The sequence below is a fragment of the Microchirus variegatus genome (assembly GCF_963457635.1).
Source record: "Microchirus variegatus genome assembly, chromosome: 9".
Lineage (NCBI taxonomy): Eukaryota > Metazoa > Chordata > Actinopteri > Pleuronectiformes > Soleidae > Microchirus > Microchirus variegatus.
The window spans coordinates 13,980,057-14,000,445 of record NC_139810.1 but is presented as its reverse complement, the minus strand read 5'-3'; the positions used below and the strand labels follow the sequence as shown (position 1 = coordinate 14,000,445).

Sequence of the window (20,389 nt, the reverse complement as noted above, 5' to 3'; positions counted from 1 at the left end):
AACCACACTGTCATGATAACATATTAAGATAGGCTATATGTAATCACGGGGGGGGTCAGATAACACAATGCACCGTTAAAAAATAGATATGGTATTTATACAACATGACCCTTAATGACGGATGAACAGACAGTAGTTTAAATAAAAATAGTTTTATTAAAGTGGGTAAACATGACTATGCATTATTGGTCAAGTTGTGGATGTAGCTCAGACATCCACAGTATTGACTGGCTCTGTTGATGGAGAAATGTCCAGCAGAAAGAAGGGAGAGTCGCTGCTAGGACAAATGGATGACTGTGTGATCTGAAGGGAGCAGTGTTTGACCAAGGGGCGGCCATGATGGAGAGACGGACAGAGAGGCGTCCAGACGTTTATACTCTTTCTTGGACTGACGTCTGCCGCGAAGCAACCGGAAAATGTTCAGTATTCCTAGGTCTATCAGTACCTGGATGAAAAGAAACACACTGGTGTCATCTAAAGAATAATAAGCATACAAGAAAGCCCATTTAAAGACAAAGCAGTTAGCTGTACAGTAAGCTCTTTAATCGAATGTATTTATTGAAGCTCCCATAGAGTGGACCTATCGCACATATATGTGAGTTATGGAGGTCTTCTCACATACATTAACTTGTTTTTATGGTCAAAAACCTCCTCATTGCTGTAAATGAGCCGATAGAATTCTCTCCTCACTGAAGCTCTCGTCAGTCGCGCTGTTTCAGACTGAAATCTCACCCCAGAATACAGAATGTGTTGTGATTGGCCAGCCAGCATAGAGCTTTCCCAACTGTCTTGTGATTGGCCAATACCTGGAAGTGGTGTCATTAGCACGTCAGCTCTCAGAAGCGCACCTTTGGAATGGTGGATGCACTGCTGCTCATTATCATAACATTGTTTTAGCAATGTTTAAAAATGGCTTTGTCACGACTTCCCGCCACAGTCCCTTTTACACCTTTGACCCGGAGTCAGAAGACACTGTTGCTCGTGAAACACCTCCACAACAGACATTCTTCTTCTTCTGCGGTTCAATGTACGTAACTGGATGTGCTCGGACCAGGAGGATCCGCTGTTCAGGAGAAATGCTGTTTACGTAAGAACAGGTTTTTCAGAAATCTCGCTGAGCCCGAGATTACAATACAACACAGCCACTTCTCAGCAGTGGTGGAACTGTTTGTTTCAAACATTCAGGGCTTCATAAACGAGGTAACGGAGCAGATACACACAAAAAAACAGCGTTAATTGGTACTTCCGTTCTATGGGAGCTTTAAGATAGAAAAAAACAAAAAACAAACAGCCAAACAAAAGTTTTTAATGCTGAGGTTTCAGGTTTTATAAACGTAATTCTTGGTTGTTTGTTTGACACGTACCGACTTCTATTTACACTCACCTCTACAACAAAACAAATGAGGAAGTTGAGAGCAGCCAGAGCGACGAGCAACATTTTGTAGTTCATATCAGCGAAGTCGTACAACTTAAGTATTCGACAAGCCAAAGACCCAGGATGCAACACAAGCCACGTCATCACGGAAAAGAGGAGGATGAGCAGACAGAGGAAAGTCACTGAAAATACAGGGGGGGGGAATTCACTTCAGAGCTCAGGGTCCTGAATCCATGGCAAATACTATGCTCAATGAGGACTACAGTAATAAATAGCTGACCAGTTTATCATCATGTTTCTGAATCTCCTTGAGCATACTTCATACACATCACTGATGACTCACCATTGTAGTAGAGGGGTTTCTTGTGGGGGTAGCCCTTTGTCACCACCACAGTCATGAGTATGTACTGGAAACCAGACAAGGCAAACACACTGGTGTCCTCCATGTTGGGCAGATTGGCTACTCCAAATACGGTCGAATTAAGTGGACTGTACCTAAAATAATGCAATTTTACAGTATATTCAAGTGCATCAAGTGGAGCGATTATCATAGTTTGTCTAAATTGGAGACATTGGATGTTCTTTGAATGAAAAAAAACACAGGGAATAAAAATGATATGCAGCTATATTTGTTTTTGCTACTGACCAGTCCTGTGAGGTGGTGATGAAGAGCGCAGCCAGCTGGCCCAGGATGATCAGGCAGGTGTGGATAAAGAGGCTGCCCAGGACAGGCAGAGCCAGAAGGCTGGCCGCAGGCCTGCGGGGATGCAGCTGCTCACTGGGGCCTCCCTTACCCATCACGACAGCCAGGAGAGTCACCAGAAAAATGTCAAAGTACAGGAACTGCAGGTCAGCCAGGCTCGTCTTTATCTAGACAAACCACATGAAGAGGACATATTCCTTAGTGAGATCATAGTGAGCCACAAAAACAAGAAAAGAAGCTACACAAATTACACAAAACATTTATTCAACATGTTAGTTATGTTTAATATAATTGTTTTGAATAATAGAGAACAGAGATGGAGAAGCTTTTTCCACATCAAGTGTCATTTCAATGTCCTTTCAACTGCCGATGTTAATACATTTACCTCAAGCAGATGTTGCTTAAAAAAAGTAAACTCTGTGAAGAGCAAATAAAACTTACTATTGAGCTAAATGAAGCTAGATGCCACTGTGAGCTCTTAAAAGCTCCAGTGTGTAACAATTAGGAAGGTTTATTGGCAGAAATGTATTATTTGTTATTCAAGATATGATTGGAAATCAGCATATTCGCCTGACAATTAGTTAAAGTAAGAGAGTCAAGGTTGAGATGGTTCGGTCACGTGCAAAGGAGAGACAGTGATTATATTGGACAAAGGCTGTTGAAGATGGAGCTGCTGGTAAGGAGGAAAAGAGGAAGACCACGGAGAAGGTTCATGGATGTTTTGAGGGAGGACATGGAGACAGTTAGTGTAACAGAGGAGGACAGAGGAGATTGAGTCAGATAATCTTCTGAGACGACCCCTAAAGCAGAGGTCTCAAACAAATCAATTTCTTGCGGCCCACCGCTCTAGTTTGAATTTACATGATAAATATGTATAAATTGTAAACTATTTTTATCATTCAATATCCAAACAAACACTTTTATTTTGAAATGATGTGAAATGTCAGAAAGAAGAAGAAATTGAATATACTATGTGTACACAAGTTTATAATCCTAAGTGTGTGGCTGCTTTAAAATAGAGATCATTGTTTATCATAGCCTTAGATTTAGTATAATTTACGAGTTCTTCAGGCAAGGGCCTCGCTTTACAGAGACCACCATCTACCATTAAAATAAACTAACTCTTCTTTATTTAATGGGTTCAGACAAACAGATAGCTCTGAAATCCTACGTCTTCACCCTGTGTGTAAGCTGAGATTGGCTCCAGCTCACTGTGACTTTCATGTGTGTAGGATAAAGCCATAAACATGTACGAATTGTCTGAGGATATAACACATTTTATAATTAGTTTTCATATATTGCTGTATCACAATAATTTCAAAAGTTGTTTGTTCAATTGTGCATTTTACACAAATGGTGCATTTGATTATTTCACAGTGTCTTTGTTATTTTCCCGATATTGAACACTGGGCACCTGACTGAACTGGACAGACACACGACTGCTCTGACAGTGAGGGTGCGATGACGTCACTGCTACTCACTGTGTTAAGGATGAGGACGGAGCAGAACTGAATGAGGCTGTACAGGGCCATGAACCTGAACAGACTGAAGGAGGTGACCAGAGAACATCGGCCCTCTCTGTAGACCCAAGAAGGAAAACACGTTCCATTGGTTTGTTGGATTCCAAAGATGATATTTGCACTTTAACAGCACATTCTTTTAACCTACTCACCTGATGAGCAGTGGCACACAGCTGATGTTTTCTGTTTTGGAGGTGAAAGGTGAAGCGATTGAAGCCTCGGCTTCAGATAAGGACACCCCAACATCGGCAGCTCTCAGAGCCCCACAGTCATTGGCTCCATCCCCACACATGCCCACACGGTAGCTGCAGTTATTGACGAGGAGCAACCTGGTTAGTCTTATTTAAAGTCAGGCAGCAACACTAACCTGTGACACAATGCAGTGACTTTAGAAAATATTTGAACTATTTTTGCATTTCTTTGCATTGTCATTTTAATTATCAATTAATTAATAATCTCCACTTCACTTCAGGAACCATAATGACAATGACATTTTCTTTTTACGACACAATCAAACTGAAGTCCGTCACATGAACAGACTTCGTCGTGGTACACTATAGATTGTGATCAACTGAATCTTTGAGATGCTCGATGGAGTTCACCTATGGTTCCCTGAATTCACACTGTAGCCCTTTATTAGTAAATATTTAGCACATATTAACACCTTATGTCGGAAAAATCTTAATTCATGTCGTAGTAGAGGTAGAATAAGGTGTTAATAGGTGCTTAATGATTACTAATAAAGGGCTAGTATTCTACTTATACATGTTACTAAGCATCTAGTTAATGGTGAATATGTGTTCACCTAATCTAAAGTGTTACCATGTACAGTATGTACTAACTTCAGTTTCTGCAGCTCCTTCACCAGCTGGGTTTTCTGATCAGGGGTCATACGTGCGAATACTGTAGCTCGCATCAAAACCTGAAATCACAATGTATCAAGACACAAGTCAAATGCCTTTGTTTAAATCAAACTATAATGTAGTTTAATCACCATGCTGGTCAATACTTGGCATGAGTTTTGTAGTGCACTGAGAGTTTGCATTACCTTTGGCAAATACTCTGGAAAGTGGTCACAAAGGGCAGCAAAGGATTTGCCATTAATAGCCAAGTGATAACCACAACCACCCTGAAAGTCGCCCTGAGAAGATAGAAGGGAAGGACAAAATAACGGCCAGTAAAACTCACCCAGAGTGAAAAATGGCCATGGCCATGAATGTATGCTACTGAAATAATTATGCAATTATTGAACACGACAAAACCAATAAAAACAAGAATTAATCAATGCATGAATCTCATGGACTTCTTGAGGATGTATTGACATTTTATATAATACCCCTAAGTATGTTTTTAACTGTTTATTTACTTTACATAATAACTGTTTCCTAGCCTTACAATAAGCCTATTGTACTTTAGACAAGGGCGTTTGCTTTAAAGACGCCACCATGTTTGTACAGCAACCCAAGCAAAAAAAAACAACCAAAGTGTGCATTTTAATTCTGAAGCAGAAGCTTCCTAAGCACAAGATGTCATTCTAACACACTGGATCTTTGACCTCAACTAACTCATCCCTTACAATCACACCAGTGTCATCTCTCTGGACCTAGAGCATTGCCACTTAGGAGAGGACCATGATTCCAGCATTCCAGCGATTCAGTATGACGCATGATTAAACTCAAGGTCGTGCCTTATACAGTCCTCATACAACAACTGCCCAGATGTTGAGCTTGAAGAAGTGCACTGCAGTGTGGTGTCTGAGCAGGACTAACCGCAGTGATGATCTCTGTAGAGATTTCAGCAGCTGTTGTCACTTCATCTTGCATCTTGAACTTTAGTGTTGGCATTGACCGGTTGGTGTGGGGGGTGGCATTGACAAATATAACGGTCTCATTAATTCCCACCATCTTGCAGGATCTTGCCACATTTATTGCTGTCAAAATGTTGTCACCTAAATGCAGAATGCAAAGTCAATGCAAAGGAAAACAGGACTACTGAGAAAAAAGGAGTAATTGCACGTTAATAATAATTTCTCTCACCTGTGACCATGACACTGCGCAGGTTTGCCAGCGTTAGCATGTCAATAACACTTGCACTCTCTGGCTTCACCAAGTTCTTCATCATCAGAAAACCCATGAACTGCATGTCTTTTTCTACTTCCTCTCTGTGGGCAGACACACAACTGCATTAACACACTGAGAGATCAATTTAATTTGGCTTCTCAGCAGTAAAGAATCAGAAGTGTTTTATTGTCATTGCCCAGTGTACAACGAAAGAGTCTACTTTGGTAACAAACGAGAAAGTAACAGACTGGGTTCTCACCGTTTAATGGTCCTCAAGTCAGTGTTTTTGTTTAAAGGTTTATAGGCAAGTGCAAGAACCCGAAGGCCTTCACTGGAGAAGGTGCGTAGTTTGCTGGAGAACTGTGCTGGCACTGTAGACAAAACGCATAAATTAAACAATGTAAACATCCATTGTGTAAAAAAAATAAAATGAAATAAAATAAACGTTTATATTCCACATCACTAAAATACTTTGTAGTACTTATAGTACTAATTGGAGTAAAAACTTATTTTTTAGGACATACATCTTATTTATTTCCTGCTGTTGGATATGTATGACAGTGTTGTCTTATGTGCTTATCTCTGTGGATGGTTTGAGCTACGAATGAATTGCCCTTTTGGGATCAATAAAGTTGTTTTAATTGAATTGAATATTTTCTGACCAGTTTCTTCTCGGCAAAGACTAGCCACCATCTCAGGAGATCCTTTGATGAAAGCACGGGCCGATTCACCCCCAGGAGCCACTGAGACCACACTCATCCTCTGCAGGGCCGAGGAGAAGGGAAACCTCCGAACAATTGCCACTGCCTCACTTGTGGACTGACAGAGATGAGAGAGAGAGGCGTAAGTGTGTGTTTTTCCATGATGTCTTTCAACAGCTAAGGGTACAAAACAGTTTTTAAAAGATCCAGTGTGTAAGCATCAGAGAATTTAACAAGCACATCAGAGAACTACACTGGCATTTGCATAACAGAAAAGATACAAACACTCATTAACATCCTCTCAACTCTCCACCCTCTTCTTTGTTTTTGCATCAGGTTAAGGAAGGTGAAGTCATTCTTCTTTTTTGTGTGATAAGGTTCCACTTATGAAACACATGTCCCCATTTGGGCTGCTGTACAAACATGGGTGCAGGGTGGCTATCTTACAGCAAAGCCCTTTGTATATAAATGATTTATTCGGAGCTATGAAAGCGAAACAACCTTTATTTCAAAGCAATTATACACCTATACAAAGTGTATAACACATGCCAAATGTTCAGTCTACACAGGCGTGATGCAAGAAACACTCACAGTGCCTAAATCGTGGAGCTTCAAAGCAGGAGGTCTCATAACAGCCAAAACTTTGTAGCCTCCAAATTCTGCATCCAGCACCTCCCCATTCCCCTCTGGCTCCTGGTGGGTCTGGAAATTAAATGATACTGTGAGTTTGTGTTCCAGATGTTTTTTTTTTGCATCACTGATTATGTATGTGAGATTGCATCAAAACATTATTTTGGCATATATACAAAATTCTGATACACTGTGAACTGGGAGTCGAGCATTAGGCAACCTCAGTACTGCTGTGATGAGAGTCAACATGAGGTTGTTATTTCATGATATGACAGAGGGTTTTGTAGTTAAGTTATTAACCACCAATTGTCACTAACTTTATGTATGTTACTGAACATTTCCAAGCAAATTAAAGTTAAATAATGAGTTAAATAATCTTGATGTTCCCATACCCAATCAGTGGACTCGAACATCTTGAGCTCCAGCGGGTCTCCGATGGGCTGCCCTCGCAGAAGCGTCACAGTGTGACAGCAGGCCAGGCCCGAGAGCATTGGCCCCGGGGCCAAGGACCTGGGCTCTGGGACCAGTTCTGAGAAACCAGTGGGTCCCCCCTCCATCACTCCCCACACATCCAGACCCTCCTCCGTTAGAGTTCCTGTCTAGTAAAATAGGCAGTAACTCTAATGAACGGCGATTTCAGCTTGTGACGTAGCCATGACTGTTCTTCACATAAACTGAAAGCTTCAGTAAATGGATGAATCCTCACCTTGTCAAAGCAGAAAAGTGAGACCTTGCCGCAGACATTGATGCGTGGGGGACTAATGCAGAAGACTCCCACTTTTTTCAGTCTTTGCTGAGCGTAGATCGTGCCGGTGGTGATGGCAGCAGGCAGCGCAGCAGGCACCGCAATGGTCACAACGTCTAGGCTCCTAATCACTAACTGAAGCCAAGTTACCTAGACACACATCATGAGACGGTGATATCACTACTTGGTTTTGTCCAAAATGTTTTAAAATAAATTTACCGTCTTAGTATTTTGTATTCACATATTTACATTGGCTCTGAAGAGGATCACAAAGTTGTAAATGGTGCCAATAAAAGCTAAAAGAGAGGAAGACAATAGTGGAAAATAAATTGTTAATGTTCATATTAAGCTGTAGAGTGAGATTTCATGATAATCAACTTAAGTGCTTTCATCCACTCGTGATGTAAAACATGCTGTTGCTGAAGTTCTTACCAACAAAACTTAAGATGAGCAGGAATTTGATAGTGTCTTGGTAGAAGCGGAAGTTGATTGGCTGAGGATACATAATGGAGCTGACCAGGTTTCCCTTGGCTGTGAAAAACCCTGATGATGACAAAAAGCCAGATGATTGATTTGACTACGAGAACTAATGGAAGTGTCCCAAAACGTTAACTCACATCACACTAAGGCCCTGTTCAGACCTGGTGCCAACATCAGTCCTCACTGCTCTGACAGTTCATAGTACAACTGTTCACACCTGGCACTAAACTGCGTCCCCTGTGACCACATATGACCAGAGCTAGGTTTCTCCCTCCTTTACTCAAATAAACAATGATGTCATGTCTGTTTGTGAGAATAAAATTATGTTTCCAACAGGTTTGACTATACAGATGTGAGCATCACTGCGTGAGTGTGCACGTGAGTGACAGAAAGAGAGACATGCTGTGATCTGAAAAAAAGTTGTAACCATTAGAAAAAGAAATCAATATGTGATGATCAGTGTTAATAATGTAACAGTGAATAAAAATTAGTGCTAAACAATGTATCAAAATGTTATTAAAATCGCAATTGCCTCTAAACCCTAACACATATGTTCAAATGAAAATTAGAATAATTATGTAAAAAGGACTGTTCTCTCTCATATCACGATCACAATTTCAGTCAAATAATCGCAATTCCATATATCGGCTAAGGAGCTGGTCTTCTAATAAACCACCCCTGTGAATGTGGTTTCTATGATCTGATCTCAGGACACATTCAGAATGGATTCAGACTGGTACTTGGTGTGATGTGGACATGATTGGATCACTCAGGATGGATGCTAATACCAGGTCTGAACAACAATAAAAGGGTTATATAATCAGATGCGTTTCTCTACTCACCAGTGCTCGTCACCACAGCAACAGCACCTCCACCTCCCGGCCCTCCGCCTTTGGCCTGAATGAGCTGGGTTCCGCAGAAGAGCGTGTGTCTGCGATCAGTCTCTGAATTGTACTTTTCCTCACCGCCAGGCAGTGGGGTTTTCAGCACTGGGACGCTTTCCCCTGGACATAGCACCAGAATCATACAACAGGTTATTAACATATACATGACTGTACAAACAGTGTCGCATGTTTAATAATTATTTTGCTGTTAATGATCAAGTTAAATGAATACCTTAGTAACACTTAAAAGTAAAATAATTTTTAACAGTTACCCTGTGATTTCTGAAATATTCAGGGTCCATTAGGTCAAAACATTTCATCTACAGTTACATTCCGCCTAGAGGTGTTTGGTGATCACCTGTGAGCATGCTCTCATTGACCAGACACTCCCCTGCCAGCAGGGCGGCATCACATGGCAGCAGCAGACCTTCCTGTGGGATGATAATGCAGTCGCCAGGGACCAGCTCTGCCGAGTTCACATACTCCTCCGCTGAGGGACACACAACTCACAATTAATGTCCTTGTACAGACATCTGGGTTTAAAGTTGCAAAATTATTTTGTTTGGCGTGTACATCCGAGAATGGGCTCTGTCGACCAAAACTATCAGACCTGACAGAGGGAGCGTTTGTATGTATACGCTAGCGCAAGAAAGGACAGGGTTGTTTTTTTTATGTTTTCAGTCATACTCCAAACTGTTTGCAGCCGCCTCGCTCTCGTCTGTCTTGTCATAAAATTAATCACTTTCTGTGTGCAGACGACATGATATCTGAAAACACTAAACTGAGCAATACAGAGAGTCATTTGGAGATGATCAGCATTGTGTGAACTGTGAATTGTGTGAATTTGACAGTAGATTAAATGTAACAAGAAAAGTAATGCAGTAGAGTTTTAATGCACAAAACATCTGCCACTTTATTGGGTAAAAAATGGGTATACATTTTAGGTATTTAAGTATTTATGAAAAAAATAAATATAATATTAGGTTCAAATAATTATTATGTTTACAGTGAAGAATAATTGGAAACTATGTGTAGAAGCTCAACTCTGATCAATTGATTTTTAGTCCTGACAAAAGGGTGCACCTATTTACCCACTGTCATTGACTCAATTCAAACCTGTTATTAACATGAGGACAGCAGTGCTAAGTAGGTCTCGCTCTCACATGTAGAAAATCTTTTTTTTTAATCAATGTGACTCCCTAGTAAAATAAAGGTCTGACCACATGCAAATGCACCCTGAATGTAATTTCAGATAACATACAGTTAGGCCCATAAATATTTGGACATCGACACAGTTCTCTTTATTTTGGCTCTATACACCACTACAATGGATTTGAAATGAAATGAACAAGATGTGCTTTAACTGCACACTTTCAGCTTTAATTTGAGGGCATTTACATCCAAATCAAGTGAACGGTGTAGGAATTACAACACTTTCTATATGTGCCTCCCACTTTTTAGGGGACCAAAAGTAATTGGACAAACTAAACAATCATAAATCAAACTTTCATTGTTTAATACTTGGTTACAAATCCTTTGCAGTCAATTACAGCCTGAAGTCTGGAAGGCATAGACATCACCAGACACTGGGTTTCATCCCTGGTGATGCTCTGTCAGGCCTCTACTGACACGGTCTTCAGTTCCTGCTTGTTCTTGGGGCATTTTTCCTTCAGTTTGGTCTTCAACAAGTGAAATGCATGCTCAATCAGATTCAGGTCAGGTGATTGACTGATAACATTCCATATTGGCCTTAAAAAACTCTTTGGTTGCTTTTGCAGTTTGCTTTGGGTCATTGGCCATCTGCACTGTGAAGCGCCGTCCAATGAGTTCTGAAGCATTTGGCTGAATATGAGCAGATAATATTGCTGGAAACACTTCAGAATTCATCCTGCTGCTTTTGTCAGCAGTTACATCATCAATAAACACAAGGGAACCAGTTCCATTAGCAGCCATACATGCCCACACCATGACACTAGCACCACCATGCTTCACTGATGAGGTGGTATGTTGTGGATCATGAGCAGTTCCTTTCCTTCTCCACACTCTTCTCTTCCCATCACTGTGGTACAAGTTGATCTTGGTCTCATCTGTCCAGAGGATGTTCTTCCAGAATTATAACAGCTTTTTTAGGTGTTGTTTGGCAAATTCTAATCTCGTCTTCCTGTTTTTGAGGCTCACTAATGGTTTGCATCTTGTGGTGAACCCTCTGTATTCACTCTGGTGAAGTCTTCTTTTGATTGTTGACTTTGAAACACATCCACCTACCTCCTGGAGAGTGCTTTTGATCTGGCCAACTGTTGTGAAGGGCTTTTTCTTCACCAGGGAAATAATTCTTCTGTCGTCCACCACAGTGGTTTGCCGTGGTCTTCCAGGTCCTTTGGTGTTGCTGAGCTCACTGGTGCGTTCTTTCTTTTTAAGAATGTTCCAAACAGTTGATTTGGCCACACCTAATGTTTTTGCTATTTCTCTGATGGGTTTGTTTTGATTTTTCAGCCTAATGCTGGCTTGCTCCACTGACAGTGACAGCTCCTTGGATCTCATGTAGAAAGTTAACAGCATCAGATTCAAAATGTAAATGTCACTCCTGGAATCAACTCCAGAACTTTTACCTGTGTCATTGAAGATGAAATAATGAGGGAATAGCCCACAATTGTCCATGAAATAGCATTTCAGTCAATTGTCCAATTACTTTTGGTCCCCTAAAAAGTGGGAGGCACATATAGAAAGTGTTGTAATTCCTACACCGTTCACTTGATTTGGATGTAAATGGCCTCAAATTAAAGCTGAAAGTGTGCAGTTAAAGCACATCTTGTTCGTTTCATTTCAAATCCATTGTAGTGATGTATAGAGCCAAAATAAAGAGAACTGTGACGATGTCCAAATATTTATGGACCCAACTGTACACAAAAGAAAACCACATTGGTTGGTTTGGAGATGCATGCATCCTGAAAACCACATCCAAATGTGAGGACAAGGTCATAAAGACCTGTACTTCGCCTGATCTGGATGAATATTAATACAAAATCTGAACAGGGTCTGAACATCGTACTTAGTGCTGTATACTTGATATCAGATTTTGCGGATGTTACAACTACTTTTATTATGGTTATATATATATATAAAAAGCACTCACCTCCAGAGCTTCTGTGCACTGTAACAGTTGTGACCAACTGGGCCATGTTGTGAAGAATGACGCTTTGCTGTGGTGTAAAGTAAAAAAGAGATACTCAAATACTATCAGTGACAGCAACATGCACACTTGTACATAAATAAGCATCTCAGTGTATACTCACCTTGCGGGTCTCATAAAGGGAGACACTGATAGAGAGAACAGATAAAATAAAAATACATATGGCGTAGAAATAATATTCATCAATAAGCCACAGGGTGATACTGAAGATTTGGAACACATAAAATGGGTTGAGGACCTAGAAGAAGAAATAGACAGAAAGCAGATACATTAATTTGAACAAAAGCAGTACAAACAATAAATCTGTACAGTAAAACACAGATTACCATCTATCTCACCTCCTCAAACAGCAGCTTTAAATAAGGCTTCACAGGGACATCAATAAAGTTGGGTCCATAAACTCGTCTCCTGAAAGAATTCAAGTCATGACATTGCTCAGCAGTGTGCAATGAGATTAAAAAGCTTATTTCTCCATTAGTGGGTGCCTATTACCTGAGGCACTGCTCCTGGTGACTCAGACCCTTTTGGAAACCATACAGATCTTTGCAGGTCCAGTCCTCACTGAGGACACTGTAGACAGAGATGGACACACTCAACAACTCAACATTGTTATGACTGAAAAACTGTCATTATTCAGCTGAAGCAACAAAATAATAAGACATATTTGACTATTGACTGCAGGGACAAAATAAGGCAATCTGTGTTCAAGTCATAGTCAATGAAATCCTGTATTTCTGGTTTCCTGTTTCAATACCTAACACGACAGAAGGCTCCCTTCTTGTCCAACCAGATGTAGCGGAGCCCTTCAAACAGGTAGTAGCGCAGCATTGTTTTCTGAAACACATCATTCAGTTCACCATCAGTCTACAAAAGATCGCACAGCAACTTATTCTGCAAATTATACCCCTTGTTCATCACCTCGTCCTTATACAGCTGAACTGTATCTCTCCACTCAGCCACATCCATATCTCCCAACAACTCTAAACTGGAAGGAAGATTTTAGAGTAAGCAACAGTTTTAAACAATTATCTGATATAGTGTATGCATACTGATGAAGGACAGAGAGACATGGGGCTAACCTGCCGTCCTCCATCTCCTCTGTGAGGACCTCCACCACATGATGCTGCCCACAAATGTCCTTAAAAGGGAAGATACAATACAAAGTGACCTAACAGGAAGCAGCCGATGCAGTGTAAACACTGATGTGACAAATTAAAGCTTCAGCCATGGTCCATTTATGTGAGGTGATCATATGTCATGAGAGAGCAAACAAATTTAAAGTAAAGCATATAAAGGACATGGGTTCATCAGCTTTGGGGTTGGCCAATTTGCAAATAAGACAATGAGAATGAACATAGACGGACAGTAGGCAGCCTGGATAATAAATAGTTGTCAGGTGAAACAAGACCAGCTCCAACATTACAACAGATAACTTGTATTGATGAGAGCTGAAACAATGAATAGATAATTCGATTATTAATCGATTACTAAATTAATTGTCAACTATTTTGATAATCGATTAATCGTTTAAAACCTTTTTTGATTATTAAAACAAGATTTCTGATTGTTTAGCTTCTTAAATGTGAATATTTTCTTTGTTTCTTTGTTCCACATAACAAAGAAATAATTAAAACTGAATCATTTCGGTTTGTGGACGTAACAAGACGTTCGAGAACATCGCCATTTCCAGGTTTGACAAACACTGTTCAACGTTTTTTTAACATTTTCTGACATTTTATGGACCAAACGATTCATCGGGAAAAAAATTGACAGATTAATCGATTACGAAAATAACCGTTAGTTGCAGCTCTAGTTCTAATGTTGTGGTCGAATGTGGTTGAAGTATTTTTCTGACTTGCCATGAAAGTTCTTACTTTGCTGGTAGTGGCAGTCTTTTCGACCGCCCCAGCCTTAGGTTGATTGCAAGATTGTGAGATCATGTTGTTTGAGCTGAGTGGTATACAGTGATAGATACTTTTATTAATTACCCAGAGCTAGTTACACGTTTTTTAAATTTTGTGGATGATCAGTGAATATTTTAAACTGAAGATTTTTTCCAATGCATGTATAAATTGTGGAGGTAAGCATTTCCAACATGATTGAAAAAGATCAACTTGCAATTAACATAAAATTTATTTTACGGAGAAAGGATAAAGTGCAAGTTTTAAAATGGATATGACTTTCCAATCTAACAATGTGTGCCCAGGGCTGCAGTTTCTGTTATGAATCCGACAACTGTCTCTTATTTCTCCTGAAGAACAAAACAATGTGTGATAACATTACTCATACTTCAGGTGCACCTGTTGACACAAAACAAATAGTTTTAGTATTCATGTCTGTTACTGCCCGCAGGTTGTAAATTTGAGGAGGATCTATTATATTTCCCTCACTTTTATTAGCAGAATATGTGCCACAGCCAGAGGACAGGAGCAGCAACGGGCACGGACACCGAGCCGCGGCCGCCAGTGAAACACAATCAGGAGGAGACCCAAGGTCAGCACGGTCGCCAGATGACACAACCACACCCGCCAGCGCACCCACTTATAGCCCTGAACATCCTGGTGAGGCAAAAGAGAATCAGCACCACATCACATGATAAAAAGCCAGATAGTAACAGGTTTTGGATGATCAGTAATTAGATCATCCAAAACCACAGGTTATATTTTATGATATTATAAAGTATAATCTATTTCATGGCCGGACTGAAAGACAAATCAGATTATTTTCTTCAAACAGATCTTCTCAAGCAGAATGTCTGCACTGTTAAATTTCAAGGATTTGTGCGTAGTGTGACATATTGACGAAAAACAACGTGTGGCAAAACACGAATACTGGAAACATGGGAATGCACCAACTTCCTCTCGATCATTCTCACAAATATCAAACAGTTGCCACTTGGTTTGAATCAGATTTGAGAGCAAAAAAGAAATAAGATTTTTTCCAGTCTGAAAAAGGCTAAAGATTTATTTTTTTGGAATAACTGTATTCATCCCAATTTGTCTTCTTTATTACATATAGTTGAGCTTTTCTTGTGTTTTTCCAATTCTCCACTGCCATAGTAAAAAATCATTTTCTTACCATGTGTGAGTCAGGACTCAGTACACGGTCTTGAGGACAGGGCGATGGGAACCCGCTCGGCAGCACCACCACGCTACCTGCAGAACAGGTTGATGTTCCATTAACACAACAGTTCCTCTGATACAATTATATGTGTGACCCGGACAGCAGCACAACACAAACATGTACAATCGATGTTGACAAAAATATGTCAATATTTGCTCTGACTCTTTTACTTTCATACACGCTGGCACAAAGCAGCAACCTTCTGTGCACTGACACTACGTCACTACATTTAATCTAGTAGCCTATTCACCTATCAGTGTATCTCCCTCTTAAAAGTTTTTCCAACACATACATAATTGTTTTAGGTTATTTCTACTAAATTTTCTGTAAAATTTCTACATAGACAGTTTTACAAGCCGATACAGAGACAAAACAAAGAATTCCACTACATTGATAACATGTTTATTTCTGAGTACAGTGCATGACTTGTGCTACAATCTGTACACAACATATGTATATAGACGCATGACTATAATACTGTATATTTTCAACATATCATACATGCGTATGCACTAAAACTATATCTGGTTTCAATGTTATGGATGATGATGTGTGTATGGGTAAAACAGTAAAACTGAATGTCTTAACTATTTATTAAGGATGGGACGATGCCACTTTTTGTGTCCAGTACAGATATCAATATCACAAACTACAGTATCTACTGATACAGATATTAGTCTGATAGACTAAAAAACAAGAAATTAACAGATCAAACATGCTTTTGCTGATTTTAATTCACATTTTTAGTTTTGAATAGCAATGGATTTTAAATTGTCATCTGTCCGATATCTGATCCAGTGATTTTTGTTTTTTTAACAACTCTTACAAAATGTTATGGTGTATAGCAACCACCTAGAATTTGTTATAAGTCATATTTTACAAAAGGAACATACACAAATGTATAACCCTACAGACACACCGTACAAGGATGATGACTTTTGCTTCTAAGCATTAGAGGATAAAACAAGGAGAAAGAGGAAAAATCAAAACAAACCAAAAACTGAGTAATTAAAATCAGAACAAGACAAAAATATTAAATCCAGTGATCTTGACCGGTATCGGACCGATACTGACTGATACCGATTCTCATCCCGACTATTTATGGTGCTGTTCAAGTCTTCTCACCATTTCCAGTAAGGACTGGGCAATGATTCAATTACTTTATATACTGCAATATAATTTTACCTTGGTGTTAATATAATAAGAGTTAATGTAGACATTAAATGTTGTTGACTTAAATGTAAATTAAGAAAAAAAAAAGACATTTAAAAACAAAATTAACTGTATTCACTATCTTTCACTAGCCTTCTTGTTTTATTGTTCTTTTATTTATTTTGACATTTGATGATTTTATTTTGGGATTGTTGCCACCAGGTTGTCTTACTGTCTTGTTGAAATATCATTTGCTACATTAATAATGCGTGATCTGTAACCGTTCTTCATCATGATAACATCCAGCCCTAATTCCAGTTTCATATGAAGACAGACAGGTTTGGAGAATGTGAGATGACGTGAGATGCTTGAATAGCTGCCATAAGCTGACCTGAGGTCAGTTAACACACCTGTTAAAGTGAGCTCCTGCATAAACATTATCTTTATAGTTAAAGGAGACAGACAGTAAACTCTGTCTGTCTTTAAAGATGTGTATGTTTATCACCACAGCAAATGACCGTTTCTCCATATGTACAAAATAATCTAAGGGAGTAGAAAACACGTATTAACGTGTCAAACCGGAAACTACTCTCTTCCGCTTCCCAAAAAATAATGGGAAAAGACTAAACTCGCACCAACAGAATACTTCGGTGAAATCGAAACACTTTGAAGAAGAAACTGTAATCTTACCGTCAACTCGACGACGGAATATGTTCCGGAAAAGTTTATGTATGAAGGAGGAAATAGGTTTCAGTGCTGCGAGCTCACCTGCGCGTCTACAGCAGCAGCAGCAGCAGGAGCATTGGTCTCCCCTGTACCTGAGAGTGGAGCCGTGAACGCCTCACACCCACCAAACTCAACTCAAGTCATCTCACCGGCTTCTCAAGCGACTGTGGAGCACAAACGCCCACAGCCAATCCTGACCAAGAACCGACGTGGTGTCAGAGACAACACACGTGGAGAGAAAACACGACATTACCAAACCCTCTTTCAGTGCCTTCGAATTCAGCTGGGCTGAACAGATGTGAATGCAGCAATTGTGTGCTCCCTATTGAATATGTACTTAATGTACGCATTTAAATGTTGTTCTTTAACAACCTCATCCGTATAAAAAGGTATTTATAATACCTTTTAAAATAGCCACCCAATAGATCATAACCGATCTGTACTCATGCTGTAATGTCTACTAGGCCTAATAGACATAAGAAAAAAAATACAGGTCACTGCACACTACACAAGCAACCCATGATCTGTGTCATCTGCTTTGTGATTATGCACATGATGTTTGTAATTGAATCATGTGGAGAACTGTGAATGAGTAATGCTGAATTAATGCGCTGTCAGATGTTCAAAATTCCTGAAGTGGAATGTCATCGTCCAACTTTGGCGAGCGTTCACATGCTTTACAGTGTCTCAACCATGAGTATTTATTTACAGTTGTTTTTTTGGTTCATAAACAATATTCACAATTCGTTTACTGTGGCAGACTCATGACGCCGTGAGACAATACTTGACCTATAGCTGCCAGTGTTTCAAGTAATACATTCCAGCTGGTTTACAGTAGCCACTTCCTTCTCTTACCTCACCTAACTATGTCTAGAAACCATCACTGTGTCCAGGTTACCTTTGCCTCAGGCATAAATCAATAATTCTACAGATAATGTTTTGTCCTAACACTCGTCTTTACGTTTCTGGCTACGTCCAACAATGAACTGATCTGATTGACCCACAGAAAATCACAGCTTTCATTTTAAATCACACCGCAATACACTGCAATCATCTGCTTAGCTTGAAAAAAGGAAACGAGACCAAAAAAATAAAAAATACACACAGCATAACCTCAGCCTCATACAATGCCAACCATTTGGGGTTTGGAGTCTTGTTCTATTAAATCCTATTCTACTTAATGCCACTTTATGCCACTGTGTTACACTTGTTTGTAAGTTGTTTTTGAGTTCAAAGCAACAACTGCTATAATTAATTTATAATAATAATAATAATAATTTGTAAAGGCTCAAATTGACTTATTTATACCTTCATCACCATCATCTTAAATCCTGTTAAGACAATAAAATATGCGCTTAACTTCTCTGGAGAAGGTGGTAAAATTATGTGCTAAATGGAAATGGTCTTGGGGGGGGGGGCTTATCCCACTGTTTTATAGCTTAATATGAAAATGACATAATAATAATAATACATACATAATACACCACGTAAAAAGATATACAGTACCACTAATTTGTGTTGTTTTAGCAATGCTATAATGTTCATATGCTGTAATTATGAAACACATCAAGAAAATACAGGAAAAATAGCTTCTACAGGGTGTCAAGAATCAAATGTCAAGTATTTAGTGAGACCTACTCTTAGCATGACTCAGGCTAGTAGTTTGGTAAGAATGCCCTAATTCTGGTCAAACTATTTTATTTCTAGTCGATAATGGCTTGTTAAAACAATGTACTGTATTGAGTGTGTTATTTCCAAATACATTAGAATTACTAAAGGCTACATCAGTGTAATGCACATAAAAAATTTGGCAATTATCATGTTATACATTTGAAAATTCTTCCTAAAAAACCTGTTATATCAAATGTACAAAAGACACCAGGAAGCATCATGATTATAAGGCTTTTCATTGATAGTAGAATATCATAACTAACAAAGTTAGTTATGGGTTAGTTAAGGAGATAATAATGCAAATACTCACATAGAGATGTTTCTGTTGTTTTTTGTTGAATTTAATTATATAATTAAACAAATAAACCTAATTGGTGACAAAGGTGTATTGAAAGCATCTACAGCATTCTTTCTGTATAGCTTCCTTTACGTTGTATTTATTTTCTCTATTACTTGTTCTATTATCTTCTTGAACTTAATTTCACAATGTTGACTTGTTTTAATACGTGCTTATGTTGTTATACTTTGTGCTAAACTGTTCAGTAAATACGCTTTTGATAAGTACATAATGGATAATGTTAAGTTTAAAACATAAGAGGAACTGATACATGTTGTTTTCCACAGTCAGCAGCACAGAGCAGATAACAACTGCTTATCTGAATGTTAGCAAAAGCACAACTGTGCGGCTATATCTCAGTACTCTGGAGCAAACCACAGCATTTAAACACTCTTACCCCGTCTGTCCATTGTCCCGTTACGACGACAACCTCCACATCGTCTTACTTCACAGCATTTTGGTCTAAATGAAGAAGCTCAGACATGAGTTTCTCTGTCAGACAGTTAGCTACTCCAGCTACAAATACACCAGTCTACGGAAAGCCGCTTAGTCCAAAACTGTCACAACCATGCATGTGAGCGGGAAGAGCGCTGAGATCTGTGACAGCTGTTGTATTTACTCCGTTTTTAATTACAGCTCAGCTCATCTCTATGCTTATTGAATTTTGTCTCTGATAAAGAAATCATAACCCTCACATGTCTCATAGTGACACTGCGTTATATATATTTGTAATATAAATATTGTACTACTTAACGACATTTCATATATTTAGTTTAGTTTATTTTTTAGATTTTTTTCTCATATCCTCTTATCCTCTTTTTTCCAGATTGTTGTGCAGTCGTTAGTAATTGCAATTATACCATTAACTGATACGAAAGCTTTTTTTTTTCAATCCTCCTCCAGCATGTGCAGCATCAACCTCATTTCTGTTGAGACCCTGCCCTGCTTATTTGCGGTAATACATCCACACAACTGAATTTTAATATCAGAAATGCTTTTTGTTGACCAAAAAAGGTTTTTTTTGGTCAGATTCCCAGTTGTGCTGCCCACGTATCTCCGAGTGACTAAATCTAACCTAAAGAAGAAAGGCAT

The 20,389-nt window shown here is 39.2% G+C and overlaps 1 protein-coding gene across 1 annotated transcript; it reads right to left on the bottom strand.

Moving 5' to 3' along the window:
• Positions 1-169: 169 nt before the first annotated feature.
• Positions 170-19,791, bottom strand: atp13a2 (ATPase cation transporting 13A2). Its single transcript, XM_083894571.1, has 29 exons — positions 19,695-19,791; positions 15,367-15,443; positions 14,679-14,846; positions 13,368-13,426; positions 13,207-13,273; positions 13,043-13,122; positions 12,781-12,858; positions 12,627-12,696; positions 12,392-12,526; positions 12,232-12,298; positions 9,457-9,588; positions 9,057-9,218; positions 8,167-8,277; positions 7,984-8,030; positions 7,696-7,884; positions 7,382-7,588; positions 6,951-7,061; positions 6,321-6,477; positions 5,918-6,029; positions 5,635-5,759; positions 5,368-5,546; positions 4,647-4,739; positions 4,441-4,520; positions 3,751-3,903; positions 3,560-3,656; positions 2,022-2,245; positions 1,719-1,870; positions 1,385-1,557; positions 170-445 (listed from the first exon to the last, which is right to left on the bottom strand). The coding sequence occupies exons 1-29, from the start codon at positions 19,705-19,707 to the stop codon at positions 278-280; spliced, it is 3,486 nt and encodes a 1,161-aa protein (XP_083750697.1). The 5' UTR covers positions 19,708-19,791; the 3' UTR covers positions 170-277.
• Between the last annotated feature and the right edge of the window lie 598 nt (positions 19,792-20,389).